The 19,801-nt window shown below is 46.5% G+C and overlaps 1 protein-coding gene across 1 annotated transcript; it reads right to left on the minus strand.

Annotated features, from left to right (window-relative positions):
* Positions 1-3,558: 3,558 nt before the first annotated feature.
* Positions 3,559-12,090, minus strand: LOC114686377 (PRAME family member 12-like). Its single transcript, XM_028861057.2, has 5 exons — positions 12,006-12,090; positions 9,995-10,125; positions 5,959-6,277; positions 4,564-5,145; positions 3,559-4,231 (listed from the first exon to the last, which is right to left on the minus strand). The coding sequence occupies exons 3-5, from the start codon at positions 6,249-6,251 to the stop codon at positions 3,700-3,702; spliced, it is 1,407 nt and encodes a 468-aa protein (XP_028716890.1). The 5' UTR covers positions 6,252-6,277; positions 9,995-10,125; positions 12,006-12,090; the 3' UTR covers positions 3,559-3,699.
* Between the last annotated feature and the right edge of the window lie 7,711 nt (positions 12,091-19,801).

Genomic DNA, 19,801 nt, shown 5'->3' on the forward strand with positions numbered 1-19,801 from the left:
GGTGTGGTGGTGCATCCCACATAGTGGTCAGGAGGCAGAGGCAAGGGCAGCCTGGTCTACATAGCAAGTCCTAACCCAGCAAGGGCTACAAAGTGAGACCCTGTCTCAAAACAAACATTTTAAGAGGATTCTTATGTAAACCACAAAACAATTATTCACACCAATAGCTCTCATATAATATATATATATATATATATATATATATATATATATATATATATATATATATATATAAAGAAAGACAGACAGACACAGAGAGAGAGGTGTTGCTATAGCCCTGGCTTGCCTGGAACTCACTATGTAGACCAGGCTGGTCTGGAACTCACAGAAATCAGCCTGCCTCTGCCTCCTGAGTGCTGAGATTAAAGGTATAGGCCACCATGTGCTACTCAGTAACAGTGTTTTTAATTACCATGTAGTTCTTCTGATGTTAATTTATGCCATTTGCTTTGACCTATCAGACGATGGTGTTCAAATGGCACGACTTGTCAATTTTTCTCAAACTCACTGAAGAAGTTGTTCTGCTTTTGGGGTGAGGAGTGATTTAAGGGAGGCCACATGTCAAAGCTCAGTTCCATTCCGTTCTCATGTCTCTGCCTTCCTTTTGTTTCTCAGAAACAGAGTAAACGGAAGCATGGAGAAGGGATAAAGGAAGAAAGAGATGCATTTCTTGAGCTTTCAGTGTACACCAAGCCCTAAACCTGCATCAGTACATTGGCTCCTAGAAGGGCCCCATCATCTAGGTGTGGCTCAATATCCTCATCTGATGTTGAGTTCCTGAGGCTCTTACTTCAGGTCCCCTGCCCATCACCATCAGGCTTCAGCTGGGGAACTCAGCAGGAATCCTTTATTTAGAGCCACAATTGACCACAGGCACCTTGTAATTAGTCATCCTTGGATCCTGTGTCATCTCAAAACTAGCTCCAGGGGGCTGGAGAGATGGTTCAGTGGATAGGAGCACTTGCTGCTCTTGCTGGGGACCAAGGTTCAGTTCCCAGAATCCACATGGCAGGTCACAACTGTTTATAACTTTAGTTCCAGGGGATCTGATCCCCTCTTCTGTCCACTGTGGGCACTGCATAAACATGGTGCACATGCAGGCAAACTGTTTATACATGTAAAATGAAATAAATAAATCTTTAAAAAAACAACCCAACTTGCTCTGGGGCTAGAGATGCAGCTCATTTGATGCGTGAATGCCTAGGTTCAGTCCTCTGCACCGCATAATCTCGGTGTGGTAGCACATGCCTGTAATCTCAGCACTTGGGAGGTAGAGGTTAAAGGATGTCAGAAGTTCAAGGTCATCTTTGGCTACATGATTTCTACTTGAGGTCTTGTCAGTAGTAATAAAAAGTGACTTGTTTTTCATGAAAGGGAGTGGAAGAACACATTATTAGAAAGATTTTTTTTCATTGATATGATCAAGTCCCAAAAGAATACAGTATTTTATTTTTTTTTTAGGATTATTTATTCACATGTACAGTGTTCTGCCTGCATGTATGGTTGCAGGCCAGAAGAGGGTGCCAGATCTCATTACAGGTGGTTGTAAGCCACCATGTGGTTGCTGGGAATTGAACTCAGGACCTCTGGAAGAGCAGCCAGGGCTTTTAACCTCTGAGCCATCTCTCCAGGCCAGATACAGTATTTTAATGGGATAGAAATCTTAAAAAAAGTGTCCATGCTTGTGTGATCTTAGTATTTGATTCAAAGGGAATCTAGTTAATTTTACCAGCCATAACTAGTGTAGGCCAAGAAAGGTTGCAACCTGGTAGGACCAGAGGCATGGTTTGCAGAGGTCTAGAGGTTCTAGCTAACTGAGAGTCTACTCCACATGTGGGGTTTGTGTGTGTCCTAGTGGAAGTTACCCATGTTCACGTGGGTTAATTTACATCAAGCCTTACCAGCATGGAACCAGGATATAAAGATAGAGCCCTGTGCCTGTGAGAATTCCTCATAGTCACCCTGTCCCAAATAAGCCCCCTTCAGTGGGTTGCATACCTGACAACAGACACCATCACCAAAGAATTAGCACCAACACTGCCACAAGTCCATGCAACTAGTGAGCTGTCCCCCATAGTAGGTAACTTGCATTTCTCTTCCCTTTCAAAACACCCCTTTACCTCCTTAGATACACCCATGTTAGCCAAGTATGCACATCTCAGGCTGCGATCCTCTGTTTTTCCCAAACAAACTACTCTGGAGATTAGATCTTCAATTGTACGTGTGTGTATGAATTCAATGGACGGCCATGGATAGCCAAGAGAGAAGTTGACAATGGGAGAGAATTACTGAAACCACAACATTCCAAGTCAGGTGTGGTGGGTCACTTTAATAATCCAAACACTGTGGTGATCATGGTGGGGGCTAAGGCAGGAGTAGTACCATGAGTTCAAGTCCAGTATGGTCTACACATACCAGGACTTCTTGCTGGTGGTGGTGCAGCTTTTAATTTCAGTTCTTGGGAGGCAGAGCAGGCAGATCTCTGGGAGTTTGAAGCCAGCCTGGTCTACATAGTGAGTTCCAGGACAGCCTGGGCTATGGAGAGAGACTCTGTCTCAAAAACAAAACAAAACAAAACAAAACAAAAAAACCCAAAACACAAATACTTCTTTGTTACACATTTATTTAAACAATGAACATTCCCCTAAATCCAACATATACACAGAGCAGTGTAATTCTTTAAAGGTTAATAGTGGTAGAGCATTTGCCTAGCATGCACAAAGTCCTACGTTTAATCCCCCAGTAGCCACCCACCTCCGGTGACATAGGACCAGTCACTTGAATCAAGAGGCCTGTAACCCTTGTAGACCCAACAGAGGTCAGATGACCAATACAGTCTGTTTGCAGTGGTCAGCTTCGACAGGGGCACCTTAAGACTAACAAAGATGTTTCTCAACTCTACTGTGTGTCTGCTTTACTGATTTTTCTTGTTCAGTTGGTTTTTCAAGACAGGGTTTCCCTGTGAAGCCCTGACTGTCCTGGAACTCACTCTGTAGACCAGGCTAGCCTCAAACTCAGAGCTCTTCCTGCATCTGCCTCTCGAGTGCTGGGAAAAGGCCTTGCTTTACCGATCTTCAAGCATGGTGTATGGATGTTGCCTATGTAAAGTTTAAGCCCGTCCCTTCCCATTTTGTTTGTAGATCCTGGCAGCACCATCTGGCAGCTCTTTTCATTTCTGTTGGTGAAGTTGTCCAAAATCTGTACTGACTTCTGAACAGAACTGTGGCCTTCTTGAGTGGATGGGACCGACGGTGGGCAAATTCTCTAGAGCTCAGAGCTGGAGATGAAGGTGGTAGCTGCTGGTGGCTCCTTAAGCCTGCAAAGCTGCAGTAATAGTGATGGTGAATTCCACTCACCCTATAGCATGAAGTGAGGAAGAACACACTGGCCATTTCTTTACCTGGGTCCAAACACCCTCAAGTGTCTCTTCATCCAGATTCTAGAAACTTCTCTTATTTCTGAATACACATGTCCCAAAGTTCCCATCAATTCCCAGGTCAACATTTCTCTCTCTGAGGTTGTCTTTGCTGCCTGACCCATCCCTCCCACCCCCCAACACACTGAGACCACAGGTTCTGTGTCCTCTTCAGGATTCACCTATACCAGAAGGAAACTGCTTCCAAGAGCTAGAAGGAATCATTTGGCACACCAGTACCCAGTTAGATAGGTCCATAGCCCTAGCGCAGCTTGGGCTCTGACTCATATGGCCCGGTTGCCACAAGGTGGACAGGGAATGATGCTGAACCACACTGTCTTGGTGCGTTTCAGTGGCTTCATTGTCCTACTGAGCTCCTCACGGAGCTGTTCTAGCCGCTTGTGGTGAGAAGCACCCTGGGCACCATAAATCTCCCAGGGGGTAGAATACATCTCCAGGCTTAAGCAACTCAGGCCAGCGGTGTGGCAGAGCAGGCGCTCCAGAACAGCCACTGAGATGGGATTCCTTAAGTAGTTGAATGTGGTGAGCTGGGAGCAGCTGCTCAGAGCAGGCAGAAAGACAATGAGCTGGGCGTCCACGATCCTACAGTTCTCCAAGTCCAGGGTCTTCAGGGTGGCTGCGACTCTCTCTAGCAGGACTCGGAGGAGCTCAGGATTCATGTTGGTCAGTATGACACCACTTAGGTTCAGGTGTTTGAGCTGACGGATGCCTGGACACTGGGTCAGGGACTTCAAGTCTGATTCCGAAAGCTGGCAGTCGGTGATAGAGACCGTCTCCAAGGGGGCCTCCAGGCACCTAGGAAGAGACCACGTAGTTAGTTTTTTAGGAGTCGTGATGGTTAGGTTAGAGAGTCCTGGGGTATGGTGGACCATTTGCTATAAGGTCATTCTGGTCAGCAGATAGAGGTCACTACCCACGATGCTGCCCCTTAGCATCTGCCCACTCAAATTCCCCATTCTCACCCGAGGTCTGGCACCATCACTGTGGGACTAGCTCGGCCCACAGTCCTGCAGCTCCTTTCCTCACTGCTAAAGCAGAGAACCCAACTCTAGCTATATCTCTATATTGTTCCAACAAGGAAAAGGCTTTGCTGCGGTCCTCAGGGTAAGCTCTCCATCTTCCCTTACCTGAGCACCTGGTCCATTTGACCTTCGAGGAAGGACACGGAGTCCAGGGAGAGCTCCTGGAGGCACTCCAGGTTGAGAAACTGAGAAGTAAACTGACTGATCCACTTCCTCTTTTCCTCTGGGGAAATGGAGGCAGGCTCACAGATATGAGAGAGAAGGAACTTGCGAAGATTTCTCATTTGGCCCAGGTAAGGAGCAAAGCCGGCCAGGGTGGAGAGTTTCCAGGTGCAGCACACTTCCACTTCCTCCATACAGTCCAGATCCAGCATTTCCAGAACCTTCACCACGTTCTGGAGAGCCATCGTGGAGATCTTCAGCTTCTTACAGCCTAGCTGCAGTAAACCCTTCCTCGCTTCCACCCACAGGAAGACGTAGGACAGGCACGCATCCAGGGCTCTTGGCTTGAGGTAAATGTCTACAAACACCTTCAAAGACTGCTCGTTCCCTATCCTCACACCTCTCTCTCGTGTTTTCCTCTTACACTTGACCGCTCGAGGGCAAGCATCTGTCTTATCTCCAGCCCAGACGCTCCAGAAGTCCTTGTGCAAAGCCCGCAAATCCAGAACTCGAAGTCTGTGACTCCTGGGGGAGAAATAACAAGTCGAAGACTTAAGACAAGAACCCACCCTTCCCCATCATGCTTCTTTTCCATTTTCTGAAATAGAGTCTCACTGTCACTACGAAGAAGGCCAGACTGGCCTGAAATTATAGCCTGAAGCTGAGGGCTGAAACCACAGGCCACCACTACCAAACTAAGTCAGCACAACCTTTTATTCTTACTCCTTCCCTGTTCCTTCTATGTATCTTGATGCTTTGTATCTCTTCCTCTTTAATCTAGCCTGGTCCCGCTTCTAGCATCTATGGGAAGAGGCAGGGGTAGGCACCTTCATCCATAGCTCTATGTTATGGGAATTTTTTCTGTGTTGTGGTCTGATGTCCAAGGGAGTCGGGCAGTGGTTCAACAGATGGGGTTCACATTCAGCTGGCTGGAATGGATCATGGAGTTCCCTGGCAGACTCAGGAGAAGAGAGAGGGAGGCCCTCAGAAGAGGAAGAGGTTGGGCCGAGGGGTTGCGCAGCCTTTTCGAGCCGGGAGGTGGACAGTAGTGATGTGTTGTGGTCACTTACAGTTCTCTCAGGTTTATATCCTTAAAATTTATCCCCGAGTTTTACTTTTTAATGAAGGATAAAAGAAATCCCAATAGCTATGTCTGTCCTAAACAGTCCTGAACACTCAAATCTTTTTCCTAGATGGCTCAGCAACGGTCCAACAGTTTCTGAAATCCTCCTGAGGCCAACATAAGCCTCTAACCTTCCCTCCATTCTCTATTCTCCTTGACCCTAGATCTCCCTACCCTAGACTCTGGAGCCTCCCTTCTGGAGGGGTCTTCCTCACCTGGGGTGAACCTTCTGGCCAAGCAGTATATCGATCCCATCCAGTATGGTTTGTAAGGTCTCCAGGTAGGGTACCTTCATCTTCATCAGACCCCCTAATGGGAGACAGGGGAAAGGCCAGACCTGCACCATCGCCCTCAGGACGGCAGACTGGCGGCGGGTGAAGGCCTCCTTGAAGAGTCGGGGGAAGAGCTCCCTGGGGAGGTCCTGCAGAGCAGAGATGGCCAGGGCCTCCTCCCTCAGCAGGCTCTGCACTGCCAGCTGCAGGAGTGTGGCTGGGGCCTGGAAGCTCATCCTGAGGGATCTGCAGGCGGACGGTCCTAAAATGGTCAAGAGAAGACACCTTTTCAGGCTAAGGATTAAGAAGCCCTTCTCTTCTCGACCCAGAAACCGACTCAGGCCCACAGCCACTGTTCTGGCAATAATTTTCTTTACCCATCCATCTCCAAACAGGAGCCTGTCGTATTGTGCCCTCTCACCTTGCAATGTGGTCCTAAGAGCCTGATAGCTCACTCTGCTTTTTAGGAAAGTTTTTTTTAACCACCACCCAGGACGCTAGAACAAGGATTGAGAATGTCCCGTGGACCAACACAGTCACATTCTCAGTTCTAGCAATGAATGTGGCTGGGAACAATTTAGGAGGCTGTAAGATGATTGCTATCTTCTCATTAAAAAATTAGTTTGGGGCTGGAGAAATGGCTCAGAGGTTAAGAGCACTGGCTGCTCTTCCAGAGGTTTTGAGTTCAATTCCCAGCAACCACATGGTGGCTCACAACCACCTGTAATGAGATCTGGTGCCCTCTTCTGGCCTGCAGTCATACATGCTGTATACATAATAAATCAATCTTTAAAAAAATGATTACAAAAAAAAATAATAATTAGTTAATTAACAGCCCAGTGATGGTGGCACACACCTTTAATCCCAGCACTGAGGAGGCAGAGACAGGTGGATCTGAGTTTCAGGTCAGCCTGATCTACAGAGCAAGTTCCAAGACAGCCAAGGCTATATAGAGAAACCCTGTCTCAAAAAAACCAAAAAGAAAAAGAAGAAAAAGACTAGAGCTAGGTGAAAACAGTGACAGGTTCCCCTATCTTCCTTGCCTGGGAGTACACAGCCTCACAAAGTCACATGGTTGGGAAGACACAGCATTGGGTGGCATGAGAAGGTAAGGATTAGGGAGCTCACTGGTGGGGGTGGGTGCTTGATAAAAGAGAAGGTGAAGGCTGTGTCTGGACCATTTGAGTTGTGTTTTAAAAAGGAGAGAGTCAATGTTTTTGGAAGCTTTGGGAAACAAGGGTTACAAGAGGCCCATCACTTCTATTTCCACTGCCTCTGTAACTGGCCAGACCACTCAACCCTTGCCCATCTGTAAATGAGGCTCATAACTGCGCCCGGTCCCTTGCTGTTTTCAAAGTGGTACTAAGCTACAACCCACATCTTGGATTGAGGGATTTGAGGCTGAAGACTAAAGACTAGATTATCTACCCAAAGTCACAGGGCTCCTGTTGGTAGTTTCAGGACAAAAAGTAGCAGAGCCTGCTGACCCATGACTGTAGTTCCAGTTCTCAAAAAAGTAGAGGCAGGGGATCGAGAGTTCAAGGTCAGCTGCACTTGGAGTTTTGGGACAGCCTGGGCTACTTGAGATCCTGTCTAATCCTCCCCTTTCCCCATGACAAGAACCCAGAGGGAGACCTCCTCTAACTCTTTTTTTTATTCTGAGACAGGGTTTCTCTGTGTAGCTTTGTGCCTTTCCTGGATCTCGCTCTGTAGACCAAGCTGGCCTCGAATTCACAAAGATCTGCCTGCCTCTGCCTCCAGAGTGCTGGAATTAAAGACATGTGCCACCACCAGCTGGCTCCTCTAACTCCTAAAGAACATTCCTGCTTTCCCTCTTCTATCCCTGTGATGTCCATTCGCTTGTTAGACTACACCAAGTAACACCAACCTCCCAAACTTCCATTCTTGAGTAGATGTTTCCTTTTTTCTTTTTCCACACCCCCCCCTTTATTACTCTGAATAAGAAGAATTAGTTATTAGTTTTCAAGCATAATTGGTTTTCACTCCCCTCGCTGCCTGGTTCTCACTGGTTCCCTTCCACAGCCTCCTTTGCATTTCCACATTCACACTGTTGCCCACTCCTGCTTGCCTCCACCCCTCTCCCCCTTCTTCAGGTCTTCTATGTAGCTTCATGGCCAAACACAGGGTACTTTCCATCTAGGCTTCGATTTTGACTTGTTTTGGTTTTGTTAGAAATTGCAGAAATATCATAGTTACAAAATCTTACAAGAAGATACAGACCACTACCAATGAGAATAAAAAATTTTACAACTAGCTTAAAAACACAGGGCTGGAGGGATGGCTCAGCAGTAAAGAGCACTGGCTGCTCTTCCAGAGGACCTGGGTTCAATTCCCAACACCCATATTATGGCTCACAACCATTTGTAACTCCAGTCCCAGGGGTCTGACACGCTTTCTGGTACCTGTACCTTAGGAATTTTAATGATTTTTAATCATCTCACATAGACCATCTTTGGAAAGTTTATTATTTCTTTTTTTCCTTTTTCTTTTTTTTCAAATAGACCATCTTTAAGCTGCATCCTCCACTAACCTTGTGTGACTCACTTCTGCATTAAACTTAAGTTGTCTGGCATTTCCCTCCCCTCATCTTTCCTTTCCTATTTTTGAAAAAAATAAAGCAAAATTTTATTTATTTATGTAAATGAAAATAAATCCTTGAAAGAGAAGCCATATAGCACATCACATAGAAATCCCAATTCTGAAATTAACAGAAGACTGCTATCCAAACATATTTAGGAATTTCAAGGTCAAATTAAGGTTTTTTTCCTGACTATTTTATGCACTAACAAAGAACTACATTACCCAGAACATATTCCTTTTTTGTTTGTTTTTTCAAGGCAGGGTTTCTCTGTGTACAGCCCTGGCTGTCCTGGAACTCACTGTTGTAGATAAGGCCTCGAACTCAGAGATACCCCTGCCTCTGCCTTCTGAGTGCAGGGATCAAAGATGTGTGTGTGTGCCACCATGACCGGCTCAGAATGTATTAAATAGGAACAAGGGTTTTTTGTTGTTGTTGCTGTTGTTGTTGTTGTTTTAAGGTTTTATTTTTTTATTATGTATACAGCATATGACAGCAGGCCAGAAGAGGGCACCAGATCTCATTACAGATGGTTGTGAGCCACCATGTGGTTTCTGGGAATTGAACTCAGGACTTCTGCAAGAGCAGTCAGTGCTCTTAACCTCTGAGCCATCTCTCCAGCCCCAGGTTTTTTTTTGTTTTGTTTTGTTTTTTGTTGTTGTTGTTGTTGTTGTTTTTTAAAAGCCTGCACATTTCCAGAGGGAACTCTCCTTTTTAAAAATTTTTGTTTGTTTTGAGACAGGGTCTCAGTTAGTAGTGTTGTCTGGCTTTGAACTCATAAAAATATGTCTCTGCCTCTCTCTCCCGAATGCTGGGGTTAAAGGTATGCACTCACCCTCCAAGCCTCTTTCAAACCACAGGCCAGAAAAGCTGTAAACCTGGAATAAGACCAGGAAGGGCAATAATTCAGGCTGCTGAGGGACAGTGATGGAGAGGGTGGGAAGCAGGAAAGACAGAGTCTCCATGTGAAATCACTTGAAGCTCCATGCCATCATCTGAGGCCATGTGCCCCGGCCACCTGAGTGCTGGAATTAAAGGTGGAGACCTGGCTCTTCAAAACACCCTTTAAAATTTTATTATTACTGTCATTATCATTATTATTACAAGACAACTTCTCTTCGGTTACTTACAGGCTACCCTCAAACTCACCATGTAACCAAGAATGACCCTGAACTGATCCTCCTGCCTCTATCTCTCAGTTGCTAAAATTACGGGCATGTACCACCATGCCTTGTTTTATGTGGTGCTGGGCACCAAACCTAGAGCTTGTATATACTAGGCAAGTACTGTACCAACTGGGCCAGGAGTTTCCCACAAAGGACACACAGGGACCCAAAGTCCTGGCAGTGAGCAGGACATCTCATTAACTCGGCAACTTACCGGAAAGTTCCCAAGTCTGGTGGAGTCACCAGAATATGTAACCAGGATACTCTAGCTGGTGGTACCACTCTTCAATGAGCAAAGGCAGGAACTGAGTCTTCAGGTTTTGATTTATGCAGAGAACCAGCAATCTGTGAAGACATTGGGGTTAACACTCCCCTAAGACACCACAAAACAGCTTCCATCTAATTCATCTCCAGCCAACAGTGGGGACAGAAAGGAAACAGGCCATCCATCATTTCAGAGCCAGTCTTCCTTTGGTCAGGTGCTCAGCCACATTTCTGAGACCTGTGATATCCATGCATCTCTCTTTCTTATCACTTGCATTTTTTTCTTGAGACTGGGTTTCTCTGTGTAGCTTTTGGAGCCTAACCTGGAACTAGCTCTGTAGACCAGGCTGGCCTTGAACTCAGAGATCTACCTGCCTCTGCTGGGGTTAAAGGCGTGCACCAGCACAGCCCAGCTTTTTTTTTTTTTTTTTTTTTTTTAAAGTTCAGGTCTCCTTATGCAGCCTTGGCCTGGAGCTCTTCAGATCAGGCTGGTCCCAAACTTATGGAATCCACATGCTCCTCCTCCTGAGTATTGGGATTAAAAGTGTAGGCCACTATACCTGGCTCTTTAAAACATTAAAAAAATATTTATATTTATATTATTATTGTTTTAAGATAAGGTCACTTGGGTTCCATGCTGGCCTCAAACTCACCATGTAGCCAAGGACAACCCTGAACTTCTGATCCTCCTGCCTCTACCTCCCAATGGCTCAAATTATAGGCATGTGCCACCATGCCTGGTTTTATGTGGGACTGGGGACCAAACCTAGGGCTGTGTATGCTAGGCAAGTATGCCCACGCCGCCTCCCCTGCTCCCTTATTATTTTAGAGCACATTCCTTCTTTATACAAAGGTTGCCAGATGCAGCAGCCTACACCTGTAAATTCTAGCACTCCACAGTCTGAGGGAGCTCATGAGTTTGGGGCAAGTTTGGTTACACAGAGAGACCCTGCCTCAAAACAAAACAACAAAAACAGCTGGCTGTAAACCAGCTCCAGGGGCTCAGCCACCCTCTTCTGTCCCCTGCAAGCACCCACAGCGAGCACAGACAGACATACGTGCAGGCAAAACACTAACGTACATAAAATTAAAAAAATAAATAAATAAATAAAGCTTTAAAAAAGGTAAATGTAAAACGGACTGTGTGTTGTGCAAGCCTGGTGCAGACTGCATTGGTTGTGACAGGAAGTTATTCCAGCTGGGTGTGGCACAACTTTAACCCCAGCACTCTGGAGGCAGAGGCAGAAGGATTCCTATGAGTTTGAACTGAGCCTGGTCTACATATGAAGTTCCAAGACAGCCAGAGCTACAAAAAGACCATAAGGGAGGGAGGGAGGAAGGGAGAAAGGGAGGGAAGGGAGGAGGGAAAGGAGGGGAAAAGGCAAGCAGGCAGGCAGGCCAGGCATGGTGTCACACACCCTTAATCCTGGTACTCAGTAGGCAGGGCAAGTGGATTGCTATGAGTTCAAGGCCAGCCTGGTAGTTCCAGGACAGCCAGGGCTACACAATGAGACCTTGACTCAAAACCAAATAAACGAATAAAAATAAAAATAATTAGTTAATCTAATTAAATTAAAAACAACAACAAAACAAAAACAGAAGCCTGGAAGAGTTGGGCAAAGTGGCACACACCTTTAATCTCAACAGAGGCAGGAAGATCTCCGGCCTGCCAGAGATACAGAGAGACCCTGTCTCAAAAACAAAAAAAAAAAAAAAAAAAAAAAAAGAATTAACCAAACAAAAAAAGGAACCAGGTAGTTCGGCAGTGGTTGGCCTACACCAATTCTTTAGGTTTGTGTAAATGCCTTCTGTAAAGTTTGCTTGAGGTCTGTGACCCACGTCTCAGGATGCACACCCTATCCTTAAGCGACCCCAGACTATTCCGGGTCTGCCAGAAAGATAGGAACCCCTTACTCCTCTACTCTGGAGAGTCGTGCCTGCTTTTGAATGGTCATAAATACCTGCAATGAAGTCTCTGTGCTGAACTCCAGAGGCCAGGGTTCTTCTACAGAAACAAGCAAACCTCCATTGTACTGCACTTCCTGGACCAGGGGCGACTGAGCTGTCTCCGCCTCTTCCTCGCCTCCGTCCTAGCCCCTCCCCTTTCCCCACCTCCCCTCATTCCCTAAGAACAGGCCTGTGAAAGGCTGCGTGCTACTGTCTCGAGCCCGAGGGCTTTCCGGGCTTAGGGGTCAATTCAAAGACACAAATGTTCTAAAGTGTCCAATTGTAACCAATCCTCTGAAGAAAACTAAGGCCTTTTTCTGTGGAAAGGAACAGTCAGAGCCACTTCAGGTCCAGGTGTCCCATTACTGGGTTAGCGCAGGAGTCAACAGCTTTACTTTTTGAATTTTGTTGAGAAAGGGTCTCATAGAGCCCAGGCTGGCCTCAAACTCACTATGTAACCAGTAGCCTTAACTCCAGATTCTTCTGCTTTTCACCTCAATACTGGGATTACAAGTGTGCGTCACTGTGTCTGGTTTATAAAGTGCTGGGAATTGAATTCACATGGGGATAGGGTGGAGGGGAATGTCTCTGAAAACACCATGCCAGCAGAACGTGGATCCCAGATCCCTGAAAGGCAAGAAGGAAGTCCAGTTCAACAGGACTCAGTAGCTCAGTAGTCTGATTCAAACTTTGACACCCGGTAGTTTTTTTAAGACTATTTAAACAGCACAATTTGGAAAATGTTTCCTCGTGATAATTACCACACTACTGTGTGCACAATAAAGTTTAAGGCATGACTACATCAAAACTCTCTGTAAAGTACATGTGACATCATCCATAACATGTGACATCTGAAGGGTCTGGGGGAAGATCTGGGGTGGTCTTACCATACAGATAGGTTTCCAGCCTATTAACCACCCCCACCCCACCCCCACCCACTGCTCCAAGCCGTCTGGGCAGAAAACAGGTTATTCTTCTTTCACCTTGAAGAGACAACCCTGCCTGTTTAACATTCCTGGTTTCCCTAGTGCTTACCTGTGAGCATAAGAACTGTGCTTTCCACATCCACAGCCTTGTTAATGCTAGTCCAGCGCTCTATCACAGAGTTATATTGCTTCAGAGGGAACTTGACTTGCAACTTGAGTGCCCTGGGCAGCACTGGGGAGGCCTGGTGAGCAACTTGACTGATATTCTGCATAGATAGAGGAATAAAACCTTCTCCCCAGTGGGAGGATTCCTGGAGCGAGCAAAGGGTGAGAAGACCCCTCCTCCAGTGGAGGGGTAGACTTGGTGACTTGGGTTTCCATAGCACAAGCTGCCAAGTTTTGCCTGCGTGGAGACCCTGGAAGTCCCAGTCTTGTTGAAATCAATACCTAGCAGGCAGGTGGGACTAGGAGTCACTGGGGTCCGGGCTTCTACTCTATGTTTTAGGGACCTCTGAGATACCTCCTTTCCAAGATAAAACTGAGGTATAGCGGACATGACTGCAAGTCCGTGGCCTTGTGGGCTGACAAGGACTTGCCTCAATTTATGCGTGGATTTCCCCAGTAACAGTACATCTAAGTTCACCACCAGCCACACATACCATCCAAGAGCAAAACAATCACTGAGGTGGGGTGAGGCTGAGAGTTAGGTTGTGATTCTTTTTTCTTCCAATATTTAGTTAGTTTTTCTTTTGTTTGTTTTATTTGATATGGTCTCTTGTAACTCATGCTGGCCTCAAAATAGCAATGTAACCAAGGATGACCTTAGACTGAGTCCTGATCCTCTTGCCTCTTGGTCCTGAGTGTTCCACTAAGCTTGGTTTAGCTTTGAATTATTCACACCTGTTTTCTAGCATTAATAGAGGCAGAGAGAGATCGAGTCAAAAACCAGGCAGCTGGTAAACTGGTGTCTAGAGGGCCGCCAAGGGTGGGAGTGCAAGCGGACCCTAGGATTTTCCTCCCGCCTCCTACAGCCTGATTCCCAAGGACATTTCTAGTGCTGGGTTCTGTAGCCAAGATACCACTGAACCCTGGCAGAGGGAACTGTACCTGTGAAGGTTCCTCCATCTTGCCTCAGCTGAAACCATCTTTGGTTTCTACCCCTTGCCCTGAAAAGTCTCCTGGAAAAGTGGGGAGGAATCCAACCCTGTTCTAGAACTCAGGGCAGAGATGCCCCATCAAACATTGTCTTCTTGGATCTTGTTAAATTGCTTCCCCTGCAACTGCCAACCAGGATATAGTTTTTCTGTGTTCTTTGTCTTTAAGAACTCCCTGAAATATGCCTTGGGGCTGCTCTGTGAGAAGTATTTCTCTCCAGGCAGTCACAGGCCAGCTTAATACAGACTCTCAATTAGAATTTTGGTCTTGGTTTTTGGGTCTTTACCCCATAACAGGAGCAGCTGCTTGTGAGTGGATTCTGTCTTAGGCCTGGGTCATCTTTCATGCCCTGGCTGTTTTCTGTCCCCTAACCCTTAAAAAAAAAAAAAAAAAAAAAAAAACAGAAAAAAAAAAAAAAAAAAAAAAAACAGGCTCTAAGTAACTCTGGCTGACCTGAAATTTATGTAGATTAGGCTTGGCCATGAACTCTCTGAGATCCACCTGTCTCTCTCTGCCTGGGAATGCTAGGGCTAAAAGGTATATGCCACTCCCACCCAGGCTGTTTTCTCTTCCTTCCTTCCTTCCTTCCTTCTTCCTTCCTTCTTCTTCCTTCCTCCTTCCTTCCTTCCTTCCTTCCTTCCCCCTCCCCCTCTCTCTCTCTTTTTTTTATTTTTGTTTTTGTTTTGTTTTTTGAAACAGGGTTTCTCTGTGTAGCCCTGGAACTCACTATGTAGACCAGGCTGGGGTGAAATCTATCTACCAAGTTAAAGGTTTTCTTTCCTATGACTATAGTCTTTCCATATCAGACATTAGCAGCTACTACCCACAGGGATTAGCAGCGGCCAGCCTTGGGTTCTGTTTTAATTACATTGTGCCTTGCTGTGATAGAAACATCTAAAACAAAACTTTTGGGGTTTTGTTTTGTTTTGTTAAGACAGGGTTTTTCTGTGTATCTTTGGCTGTCCTGGAACTCACTCTGTAGACCAGGCTGGCCTCGAACTCAGAGATCCACCTGCCTCTGCCTCCCGAGAGCTGGGAAATAAAGGCGTGCACCACCACGCCTGACTCCAAAACAACTTTTTTGTTTGTTTGGTTTTTTTTTTTTTGTTTTTCGAGACAGGGTTTCTCTGTGTAGCTTTGCGCCTCTCCTGGAACTCACTTGGTAGCCCAGGCTGGCCTCGAACTCACAGAGATCCACCTGGCTCTGCCTCCCAAGTGCTGGGATTAAAGGCGTGCGCCACCACCGCCCGGCTCCAAAACAACTTTTAAAAAAAGGAAATTCAGTTAACCCAGTCTGGAGACTACACAGCCATGCTTACAACTGTGTCTCTAGGTGAATTAGATCCTGTCAAGCTGACAATTTGATATTAACCACCACAGGCTCAGTATTGTTATCTGAGTAAGAAATTACTGCATAACTATTTAATAAATGAAGACAAATTCAGCAGTAACATTGTAGAGTATGGTCTGTTACCGCTGGGGAAGCCTTCAAGGATATCTGGTTTAGTGATATACATATACGTGTGTGTGTGTGTGTGTGTGTGTGTGTGTGTGTGTATTTTTTTTTCCTGTGATTGGGTGTCATTGTGACAGAGCAAGACAATGCAAAGTTCCCTCCATCTTGTATTCTTACTGAGGCTGTTTCAAGTTTAACTAGAATTTGATCTTCTTGATGGAGAATTCCATGGAAAATTATCCAACTCTGTTCTAGGAACCAAAGGTCAGGTAGCTAACTTGTTTCAGCTTCTGTTAAACTGCCCATTTGTGTGGAATCCCCTCCAGCTAACTGATTATTTTAGCTCCCATGAAAACTGCTTGATTCCAACTGCTTACTTCTACAAAGCCCCCAGTGTAGCTGTGAAAGGACCCAGCAGACGCTGTAAAAGGCTGTCAGTCTTCTCTCAGAGATCAGGCCTCAATCTCAGTTTCCTGAGACTCGAGCAGGCAGTTTCTGGGAGGGCCATGACCTAGTCCTTGCAGTCGCTCCCTTTCTGCACGTACTCTGACTGCGCAAGGTTCAGCCAGTTGATTACTGTCTGGGACCTCTCACCAACTTAGAGCTACGTGCATGGGTCAAGGGGAACGTGCCAGGCCAGCCAGCCTCCATGGCAGCTTAAGGACAAAGCCTGGGACTTGTCCAGGCCTGCCCAAAAATGATAAGTGTAAGCCCCAATCAGTAAATTCAAAGGTTACACACCCTCACCCAGTCGTATGACAGAAAGGCTTGTACCACCCTACTTGCGTTTTTCCCTTTAAAAACCCCTCACCCTGAGAGCTCAGGGCCGTCCTCCTCCACCCACTTAGCTGGAGTATTGGACACTAGACTTGTTATCAATAAACCTCTGTGTGTTTTGTATTGGATATCGGCTCTGTGGTGGTCTTGTTTGGGGGGCCTCGAGACATGGGCACAACAGCTGCAGAGCAAGATATCAAGATGTGGTTTCTGCCTTTAAAAACTAGGCTCTAAACTATGTCTGAGTGGTCATCTCTGGTGGGCTACCAATAGCATCATGCAGCCCAGGCTGGCCTCAAACTCACGGTGCAGAGATGACCTGCTGTCTTAGCACCACTGGCTGGGTGCTAAGACTGCTGCTGTACACCATCCCGGTCGGTTTATGCTGCACTGGGGATGGGACCCAGAGTTCCACCTGTGTGCTCTACCAGCTGAACTCCATCTTCAGTCCTTGTTCTTTTCACTGCGGAATCCATTGTTGCAGAGACAGGAATTATTTATATAAACAGAAGAAAAACTGGCCTCTGGGAGTGATTCCAAACTGGAGCAGCAGTAGCAGCCTCGGGAAGATTTGTTAGGACAGCAGTGGCAGTGACTCACCTTTATCCTTCAGATCTGGATGGGCCAGGGACACACACACACACACACACACACACACACACACACACACACTGCCCAGGGCATTCTGATGATGGCCAAAGTAGAGCCTGGGAGTACAGGAGGAAGGGCCCCCTGAAGGAAGGTTAGATCCCACCCTGGTCAACCAGATCACAGACTGTTTGAGACAGAGTCTTACTACATAGCCCTGGCTGGCCAGGAACTTGCTATGTAGGTCTGACTGTACTCACAGAGAGCCTCCTGCCTCCAGCATGTGCCTTGCATCAAGTTATATTATCCCTGGCTTGTTTGACTTTCTTAAAATGTATTGTGTGCACATGTGTTGGCTAGTTTTATGTCAACTTGACACAGGCTGAAGCCATTGAAAGGAACTTCAAATAAGAAAATAACCTCCAGCCTGGCAGTAGTGGCACACGCCTTTAATCTCAGCACTCAGAGGCAGAGGCAGGTGAATCACTGCATTTGAAGCCAGCCTGGTCTACAGAGTTCCAGGACAGCCCAGGATATACAGAAGAAAACACCCTCTGAAGATCAGGTGGTGGGCAAACCTGTAGGGCATTTTCTTAATTAGTGATTGATGGTGGAGGACCCAGCCCATGGTGGGTAGTCCCATGCCTGGGCTCACGGTCCTGGGTTCTATAAAAAAGCAGGCTGAGCAAGCCACGAGGAGCAAGCCAGTGAGCAGTACTCCTCTCTGTCCACTGCATCAGTTTCTACCTGTTTTAGTTCTTGTCCTGACTCCCTTCAGTGACGAACAGCAATATGAAAGTGTACGACAAATAAACCCTTTCCTTCCCAAGTTGCTTCTGTTGTGTATTTCACAACAACAGAAACCCTAAGACACTGCACATGTATATGTTAGGCAGCCCTAGTCTCCAGGGGCTAAGGTCAGTTCTTCCTCGCCCAGAACCATCTCAGCCAGCTGGACAGGGCATGGTAGAATAGCCCAGAACAGATAGCAATGGGACTGTGAACTTGTGAACCATGGGTATAGGTGTCTCTGGCCAGGGGTGGTGTGTGGGACACACACACACACACACACACACACACACACACACACACACACACGCACACACGCACACACGCACACACGCACACACGCACACACGCACACACGCACACACGCACATACACACAAAGGGAAGAACTCATCCTGAAACCCCTCAGAAGAAATGTAGCCCTCTAGACCTCTTGTTTTCTAGAAGTGTTTCTCACCTCCATAACTGTAAGAACATAGGTACACATGCCTTTAAGGCCATGGGATGGTTGTGTTTTGTTACCACAGCAACAGCAAATCCATACGGTAGCGTCCTGAGCTTTCCACAGCTGTCAAGCAACCGCCCCTGGCAAGGTGTCCTTACGTGATCTTGCTGTGGCCTGAGCCACCCTCTCCCTTCTCCTCCTACCCATCTCCTCAGCTTTGCCACTTTGACCTAAACATCTTTTCCCCAGGAAAATCTTCCTTGGCCCTACCTGACAGGATGAGATCTCTCTCCATCACGGATGTCATGGCTCCCATTTACTCTGGCACACTGTCATATCTTCCCAAAGTTTCCAGTCCCACAGATCTGTTCTCCAAAGCCTCTGTGACCCGCAGGTATTTACAGATCTCTTCTCCTACTGGACTGAGATTCTGTGAAGCCAGCACCTGATCTGTTATAGCATAGTTTATAGACTGACAGGCTGGGTGTTAGCAAAGAGGAAGGCCAGCTCTGTCTCCTAGAGCTCTCCTGACCTAAGCCTCCCTCATCACCTAATTCCTCCTTCTGTCATCCCTCCATTCCTTTAGTCATTCAACAAACATTTACCAAGCCATTAGTATGTGTCAGTGTCTAACTTCTGGATACATGGAAAAATAAGGAAGGAGCCGGAGTAGGTACAGAGGTTACCCTGGAGCAGACGGCTGGAGGCCGGCAGGCATCCTATGAAAAGGATGTCACAAACTCAGGCTCTAGACTTTGAGTCGTATTATTTGCCTGCAGTGTAAAATCACACATCCAAACAGGCCTGTGAGCCAAGCACTGAGAGGACCCCGGACATCTTGTGGAGGGGCATAAGGAACAAGGGCTCAATGAGCACACTTGTGGCCACTGTCTGGGTTCAATGTCCTGTGCTGGGCTTCAACAACTCTGGAACCTTAGGCCATTCAATGAATTTCATCTGCCTATTCCCTCCTCACCTGTAAAGCAGAAATGGCTCCAGTGATTCTGAACCTTGGAATGTGGTGGTTAGTCAGCTAGAAAATCAGTCCCCCAGGCAGAGGTCATGCTGAATCCTCCACAAATTCTGAGCTCAAGTCTCTTCTCTGTCTGTTGCAAAAATTTAAGAATGGTTTTCTATTTGTTGTTTTTCTGCAAAACAAATAAATAATTGCTGTTTGTTTGGGTGGGAGGCCACATTAGATAATCTAGTGGAGCCTGTTGCACTGACATTGCTGGGATGGATGGATGGATGGATGGATGGACAGAGAGAGATATGGATGGATGGATATATGCATGGATATATGGTTGGAGAAATGTCTGTATTTATAAAGAGATAAGTGAATTGATGGGTGGATAAATGGAGAGAGATGTGTATGTATAAAAGAATGTGTGTATGGATAAATGGATGGAGAGATGTGTGTGTGTGTGGATGAAAAGAGATGGATAAATGAATGGATGGATGAATGGGAATGCTAAGGACAGAGCTACAGTGAGGTATAGTCAGTCCCCTCCTAGATCGGCAGAGGGAGTCCTAAGGAGGCACTTTGCTCTGATGCTATAGTGGGAGCATCTGAGCTCTGGGAAGAACAGGGGCTTCTAGGACTGGGTTAGCTAGTCCTTATGAATTCCACCAAAGGTCCAGCATGACAGAGACTCAAAGGACTAGAGTATTGGTC

This window comes from Peromyscus leucopus, chromosome 2 (assembly GCF_004664715.2).
Source record: "Peromyscus leucopus breed LL Stock chromosome 2, UCI_PerLeu_2.1, whole genome shotgun sequence".
Lineage (NCBI taxonomy): Eukaryota > Metazoa > Chordata > Mammalia > Rodentia > Cricetidae > Peromyscus > Peromyscus leucopus.

Excerpts from the sequence above, each read along its gene's own strand:
- LOC114686377 (XM_028861057.2), bottom strand. The coding sequence starts at position 6,251 with ATGAGCTTCCAGGCCCCAGCCACACTCCTGCAGCTGGCAGTGCAGAGC. Across the intron at positions 5,146-5,958 it reads GGCCAGAAGGTTCACCCCAG|GAGTCACAGACTTCGAGTTC; the intron begins GTGAGGAAGACC and ends TTTCTCCCCCAG. Across the intron at positions 4,232-4,563 it reads CAAATGGACCAGGTGCTCAG|GTGCCTGGAGGCCCCCTTGG; the intron begins GTAAGGGAAGAT and ends GTCTCTTCCTAG.